General features: G+C 31.8%; 1 protein-coding gene across 1 annotated transcript; it reads right to left on the bottom strand.

Annotated features, from left to right (window-relative positions):
* Positions 1-1,501: 1,501 nt before the first annotated feature.
* Positions 1,502-3,844, bottom strand: LOC145104848 (protein SGT1 homolog). Its single transcript, XM_079042016.1, has 8 exons — positions 3,654-3,844; positions 3,448-3,568; positions 3,034-3,172; positions 2,544-2,620; positions 2,359-2,463; positions 2,129-2,269; positions 2,028-2,080; positions 1,502-1,538 (listed from the first exon to the last, which is right to left on the bottom strand). The coding sequence occupies exons 1-8, from the start codon at positions 3,842-3,844 to the stop codon at positions 1,502-1,504; spliced, it is 864 nt and encodes a 287-aa protein (XP_078898142.1).
* Positions 3,845-8,094: the final 4,250 nt, after the last annotated feature.

The raw sequence follows: 8,094 nt of genomic DNA, 5'->3' as shown, positions 1-8,094 counted from the left end.
TAATAAATACACAGAATCCTCAATTCCATTCCCTTCTCCTTCACTTTCCGGTTTACATTCCTCCTCATCCTCCTCCCTGGAACCGCCTGATTCATCGTCGGAAATGTCATCACCGCCACCGGAAACATCATCACTTTCTTCATCATCACCATCTACTTTCATTTCCCCTTTATGTGTCCCATTCTCATTCTCATTGTCTTGATAGGTTGAAAATTTGACCTCATCCGAATCATGATTAGGTGATAATTCCCCCTCTTCTTTCTCCACTTTTAATGACTCACCAGGATTTCCATTTCCCATTGTTTTAGCACTTACACCACTATCCATGTGCTGTAATTTGTAAATAAAATATTTTTTTTTAACTTAACACACAATGAACGACAAAGTAAGGAAAATTATAACATGATATCAAAATTATATAACAATTACTTTTGAAACCTGATACAAGTAAGAAAATGGTGAAGTTGGAAACATATATATCACCATAAGTGGTGAAACAACAAAACTTCCAAAAACATAATGGTTTCTCACAACTTTCCGCAAAAATTATTCATCTAGCTGTTTGTATAAAAGAAATTTTAATTACAAATAACATAGATAAAAAAATGGGTGATATAAAGTTTTACCTGTGACACAGGAACCTCATGAATATTTGACTTTGCTTCATGACCATTTTCAGTAGCATTACTTGGTCTAGTAGTCGCCTCACGCCCTGCAAAAACAATTTCCCAAATTAAAATTATAAAAATGACACAAGTTAATGTAATTGCATATATACTAAAAATATCATGTTACTAAAACTATTTCCAAATTGATCCCCATGTTCTTCTTACCACCTTCTTTCTCTGGTTGAACTTGAAGCCCGTCTTCTTTGACCAAAGTACTATCTCCATTTACCAAAATACCCTTTCCTGAATCTGACACACTACATTCATCCCGTGATTGGACACCAAGTATTGCTTCCAAGAAAGTTGTCAAAAGATTCAAAACTTTGTTGGATTGTTCTTTCGTTGTGCAAATCTCTTCACATGAATATTTAATAAGTTTAAATGCATCTTCATGAATATCATTATTAGAATATTCAAATTCAAGATTTGTCATGATGGAATGTCTGTTTCCAGCAGCAATGGAAAGAAGAATATCTTCATCTCTCTCATTCCCTTTATTTCCTTGATCTCACTCACCAATGTTGTTTTCAAAACAATAAAAAAAGTTTTTAAAAGTTGAAACTCCACACCCATGATTTAATAAAAAGAAAAGAAAGTAGTGGCAAAGTTTAGTTACATTTTATGTTGAGATTCTTGGAATCTTGTTGCTTGAAATAGAAGCTTCGGGGATCGAATGATTTGTAATGATTTTTTGCATATATTTCAGCCAAAACTTTATTAAAATCTGATTTACATTTTTTCCACTCATCTTGTTTTTGTTTGAGACGATTAACATAACAGGCAATGAAGCTGATGGATTTCTTCTATGTGTTTCCATGGCATCAAGAGCATGATCACCATATAATCTCTCCATGCATCGTAAATTCAAAGCTACAACAATTTTATAAAAATGATCAAGTATTAGAGTGAACTACAAGATGAAAACGTTGGTAAGTGAAATAATATAGAATAGAGTAAATTACATTTTTGGTGCGTGAGAATAGCTGATATTTGCAAGTTTGGCCCTTTTTTGATGTTTTATAACGATTTTTTGGTCCATGAATTGTTAAATCTAACTACCAGTCTGTTAGTTTTTCTAAATAACCCATTTTGCCCATGGACCATAGGGATGAAACGTACTTTCACCTTGTTCCAAATTAGGGATTTTTTTTTCAAAAAGCATTTTGGAAATCAGATTCCATTGATGGACATATTTCATGTGATTCATTTACTTCAAATGTAGTACATGGAATAACTACAGAAGCATCACCTTCTTTATTAGATGCAACTTACTAATGGTAAGTTGTCAACATGAGCAAATGAAATGGATATGTTACATCATTATCCCACTCTATAAAAATGATGCCTTTAAAAAATTACCTGACAACAACCATCAACAACAAACCAAATACAGATAACATGTTAGGGGTTTTCTTATAGATAGAAAGAAGAAAATAAAAAAAATAAAAAAAAGATCATACTTTCATCTTGTTCCAACTTAGGGATTTTTTTTTCAAAAATGCATTTTGGAAATCAGATTCCATTGATGGACATATTTCATTTGATTCGTGTACTTCCACTTCTTTCCAGTTTGTTGACAGCACTGTCCCGTTCGACTCAACCTGTTGTTCCATTTTCATTTTCATTTATATAAACCACTTATTTTGTTATTAAAAAGATGAAATAAATAATTAAACGAGTGAGTTCTTACAAAACATTTCATCATAGCCCTTCTTGTATCATCATCTGCATCTTTGTAAATATCATGGAAGAACTTGTTAAGAGCAGCATCCCCATCCAGTTTTTCATCTTTTTCCTGAAAACACAAAAACACAAAACACAAAAGTTAAGTGAGTTATTGAATGTGTGTTTGTGTAATCAAAATGTATTGTATACCTCCTTTTTCACTTGGGCTTCAAGCTTATCCCAGTCTTTGGTTGGTTTGGAGGAAGGATATGCAGGTCTTTGATTACCTACATTGCACAACACAATAATTAACCTCAAAACTAACCTCTTGTTTTTTATTTTTTTCCTTTTTCGAATTATTTGGCTCTTTCTTTTTAGCTTAAATGAGTTAACCACTAAAAAGACTATGTGGCATTATTAATTTCCAGAAAATGTAATTGCTACCATTGTTACATGAAATGTAATACCATTAATTTCCAGATATTGTACATAAGTGTTATAATTTAAAGTAATAATGCCATGTGATCTTTTGAATTCCTAGTAGACTATGCTATGCAACCAGTTTTCTTCAGTTATCCATTAATTTAACCAACTTGTCTGTGATTCAAGGATATATATTTGAAATATCATCTATACAGACAAGACTTTTATCCTTCAGAAAAGTATTTGATTATCATATATACAATTGAAAGTGAGGTACCTGAAGAGACATTGCTTCTTTGTGCAACCAAATTGTTATTACCATATTCAAGAGATGTCCACTTAATAGGTTCAGCTTTTGCAAGCCGGATTTCAACTTTGGTTGACAAAACTTCAAATCTACACCTTGCAGGGACTATCTGTCAATTATCACAAAAAAATATGCTTATTAGTTGTATTATAATTAAGAAAAATAATCTGTTGGTTTGACTGTTTTAAAGAAAAACAAGTTTATGTGTAACATTTTCCTCTATTAAAAAAGTGAAACACAAATCAGAAAGACAATAACATGTAGATGTACGGTACACTTAAAGCTTAATAAGTTAAGATGTAATCTTGTAAACCAACAATGTCCCTTTTATTGATGATATCAAAAATCAGATTCCAACATGCCTATGAATATTTAATTACATGCAATGCACTTGTCACACTTTTTAATCCAATATGTGAATCTTGTATCTTCTGGGGCAAATGTAGAGCCAGATTCAAAGGCTGATTTGGCAGTCTGATATTCTTCAAGACTGAAACATGTTGTCCTGTAAACCATGAATACTCTAAAACTAATAGAATCATAACCGAAGAAGCACCTACAGGACCGATATTGAGAAGGGGAAAGCTTACCAGCACATTTGTTTCCGATCGATGTGGTTTGCTAAGAGTCGAATGAAAAGGTGGACTCCCAGGGCATCGATAATACCAAAGGGTGGTTGATCGTGGCGGCGGGATAGGGTTAGGGCTATTCGTCTTGACAGAAGGTAGAAGTGGCGGACAGCGGTGACGGAAAAGGTGGACTTCCAGGGCGTCGATTGCATCTTTGGTGGAGACAGGTGGTGGTGCGCTGCTGGTGTGTGATGTTGCCGGAGTCGGGGAAGAACACCTGACGTCGTGAGGGTGAAGAGATAAACAGAGACGAATGAGATTTGGTTTGATGTCGGTTGTTGTGCATAGAGGAGATTAAAGATAAAGATATATATATATATATATATATATATATATATATACACACATATATATATATATATATATATATATATATATATATATATATATATATATATATATATATATATATATATATATATATATATATATATATATATATATATATATATATAAAGAAATAACATTAAACAAATGTAAATAAAATTTATAAGGGTTTTTTTTGCTAAGTTAATGTAAGGGTAAAAACAGACATAAAATTAAACTTTGGACAAAACCAACAAAACTCTGAAAACTTAAGGGTTTTTATGACAGTAACCCCTCAATGGAATAAAGTATAGACAAAACTTCAAAAATGGTCCCTGTGGTTTATGAAAATATCAAGTTTAGTCCCTAATTTCAAAAAACCTCACAGATGGTCCCTTTGGTTTCAAAACTTTTAACAAATGGTCATTTTCGCTAACTCCGTTAGCTTTTGGCCGTTAAGTGAAGGGCATTTCTGTCATTTCACTATTACAGGGACCATTTATGAGTTTTTGTTATCTCAAAAAAAGAAAACTGAAAAAATTATTATTTTAATATATAATGGTCCCCTCTCTCTTTCTCACACACACATACACACATAAATTCAACTTATTCTTCCTTGACCTGCAAATTCTATACCATATTTCAAACCATCATCGAATCAACATAGTGAAATTTGTTCCACAGTAACATGGCCTCTTCGATTCAACCCATTAAACACAAACAAGAACTTCAAATCAAACACAGGGTATCAAAGTACCGTGTCGTTCCAAATTTTTTTCTCAAAATGAACTACAATCAAGTCCAACATCCAAATCGATACTACTATAGACACTGACAACAAATTGAAAGCCATTAATCAAGATCCAAATGATCTAAACAAACTTGAATATGACAAATTCATGAAAATGAAGGATACGAGGGGAGGAAAAACAAAAATCCTAAAAGCGACGATAATGAACAAGTTCAACCAAGATCTAAAGTTGATTGATGATAACAAGATAGTAATTCCAATCGATAACATAAGAAAGATTAATTTCAGATTCACAGTTTACAACCAAATTCTGGAAAATGAAGGATACCATGGTAATAGTCGACATTGATGTGTACTGCTCACTTGTTGGCAGTTCCTCCTAGGTCCACCATATCATCTCCGACTGACTACCCACACTTTTGATACAAAATCAACAAACCGCTCACCTCTATGAATGAAACGATGACCACCTAGGCGCCCAATCAAGTGGGTTTATACCCCTAATGTCTGAAACATATAGCAGTCATCGACTTCTTCAACTGGGTTTGATTCTTGTAGAGATCTGCTTCGATTTATGTTCTTCTTGACTCAATGATTTCATAACAATAATCTCCAAATTTGGAAACTTCGACAAGATACGAGCCTTGTTCTCCTCGGTGGCCTTTAAATTCGAGCAGGCATCACGAGACGAGCATTTCGCTTAGCCAGACTCGATCCATCTCAGGCCCGATCCGGGACGTCATACTTGAACTGAATCCACCTGTTGGCGGAATCCATTGTTGAGCATTTCCAAATCACGAACTGAATTCATCTAACGGTATGACAACAAAGGGGTGACGGTGATATCGCAAGTGGGTGAGCTTTGGCGGAACAAATCAACGAGCTTTAGATTCCAATTAGGCATAATGAGACGAACACCACACCATAAACATCAGATTTGAAATTTTGGAGTTTGAAGCTTGTTGGAGAGGAAAAGAAAGGGCTAGCAGGGACCAGTAAATATGGTAGATCGAAGGTCATGCGAGTGTATATGTGTGTGCGAGAGATATGGGTGGGTGGGTAAGTTGAATTTAGGTATATGAACAATGCGATAATTACTTGGGTTCTAAAGATGCAAATGCAAATGAGAGAGAGAGAGGACCCTTCTATATTAAATAATTATATTTTTTTTATTTTTTTAAATAAGCCAAAACTTCATAAATGGTCCCTGTAATAGTAAAATAACAGAAATGCCCTTCACTTAACGGCCAAAAGCTAACGAAGTTAGCGAAAAGGACCATTTGTTAAAAGTTTTGAAACCACAGGGACCATCTGTGAGGTTTTTTGAAATTAGTGACTAAACTTGATATTTTCAGAAACCGCAGGGACCATTTTTGAAGTTTTGTCTAAAGTATATAAACCTCATTTTATTTTAATTATGGCTAAATTGGTTGACTAATGTTAAATTTATTTATCCAGTCGAATTTATCACTATTTTGGGTGTTTGTTTGCTCTATAACTTTTATTCTAAAGGTATATATTCATTAATTATTATAACTATAAATGTAGAAATTCAGATGTTATTTATATTCATTTATTATTATAACTCTAAATGTATATTCATTTATGATTAGAGGTATATTATGTTCAAATTAATGTTATTGAGTTTTTCTAGTTTTTTTTCTTACTTAATGTTATTGATATTTATTTTGCATTTGACAATAGATAAAATTAAGATCGTTCTAGATGCAATATGGAGGTGTGCAATTTCAAGTCAAAAACAAAAAGCATATAGTCCCGTTGTGCTTAATCATTTATGATTAAAAGTTCATTGGAGTTTTTTTTTCCAATGGATTATGTTATAAATTCATTTACGCTTACAACCATAGTTGATTTCTTTTATATATATGTTGTCATTTATTCATTTATGAAATGTATTTTTATTTATCTCTACAATTTGTTTTATTTGTTAATGATTACAAATGTATTGTATTCTTTGTCATTACATTGTTTTCTATTTTTTATATTTACAACTACAACATATATGATTACAATTATATTTGTATTTTTCATCTCTAGAAAATATAGTTAAAAAAACTAATTCAGTAAAAATGTTAAATTGATTACTTTATATATCCATTAATGAATGAAACGAGATGAATAAAATTGTATAAGAAAAAAATGGGGTTTTTTTTTATTTTGACAGAAAACAGTTTATAACTATTATTTTTTCAGTCTATTAAAATAACCATGTTTTTTAATTAATGTTGAAATGATATTTTTATTAAATTTGTTAATTAAGGAAAAGATTATATTTATTTATAATATTTGGGGAGAAAATTAATTAATGAGATTACATTCTATATTTTGTAGGAATTAATTAATTATCCTTAACTTATCCATATTTAATTTAATTGTAAAATTCCAGTTGTGCACTTATAAAATAATTGGTCTACAATTATTTTCGCATTCTCGACCTTTTAGTCATACATTTCTTTCACACACACTCTCTCTCTCTATATATATATATATATATATATATATATATATATATATATATATAAACGTATTTATATTTCTCAAATATATAAAAGATTAAATTACACAAATCATCTCTCGTCCAAGTGCCAATTGACGCGTTTAGTCCCTATTTTTAAATTTTAACTCGGACCGTCCCTCATTTGTGTAAAGTTTACACGTTTTATCCCTACGGATATGAAATGACTATATTGCCCTTATTCATTTTTTATTGATATTTATATTACTCTTAATTTATTTTTATATTACCAATAATTCAGTTATACGATTAATTTAATTATTAAAATAGCAGGGATCCACATCCACTCCCTTTTATCAATACTCACTTATCTTCCTCTTTCTATGAAACCATTCTTATAATAGCTATTAGAGCTTAACACCAGAGCCACCTTTGCTAACCACCTCCGACAACCACCAACACTAGTAAAAAACAATACCCGAAATCAAAATCAATGCTGAGATACGCAAATCGAACCTAAAACACACTTACACGCTCTCTTTAATCACTTTTTTTTTACAATCGTTTACAATATTTGAGAAAAAATCAAAAATGAAAAACCCAGCAAGCAATGTCTTTAAAAAATCCCCAGATTCCCTAGTAATAAAAAAGGCAGAATAAACCAGAAGAAATTGCACCAACACACAAGAAATTATGTTCATTATTATCTTGTTAGATTATGTAGAAAAAAAAAGAAGAAAACCCCACTAATTATTTCATCTCTCTCTCTCTCTCTCACCAACACACAGACGATGTGTGTGTGTGTGTTTTGTGTTTGTCTAAGATTTTCTCTCCCGATTAGTAATAATTTAGGGTTTGGAGGGTGGGGC

This window comes from Lactuca virosa, chromosome 4, assembly GCF_052849685.1.
Source record: "Lactuca virosa cultivar CGN04683 chromosome 4, Lactuca_virosa_CGN04683_v6, whole genome shotgun sequence".
In the NCBI taxonomy this organism is placed as follows: Eukaryota; Viridiplantae; Streptophyta; class Magnoliopsida; order Asterales; family Asteraceae; genus Lactuca; species Lactuca virosa.
Note: the sequence above shows the minus strand (reverse complement) of the source record. Positions and strands in the feature narration are given on the sequence as shown.

Excerpts from the sequence above, each read along its gene's own strand:
- LOC145104848 (XM_079042016.1), bottom strand. The coding sequence starts at position 3,844 with ATGCAATCGACGCCCTGGAAGTCCACCTTTTCCGTCACCGCTGTCCGC. Across the intron at positions 2,081-2,128 it reads TAAGTTGGAACAAGATGAAA|AAAACCCCTAACATGTTATC; the intron begins GTATGATCTTTT and ends TCTATCTATAAG. Across the intron at positions 1,539-2,027 it reads TTGTTGATGGTTGTTGTCAG|CTTTGAATTTACGATGCATG; the intron begins GTAATTTTTTAA and ends AAATTGTTGTAG.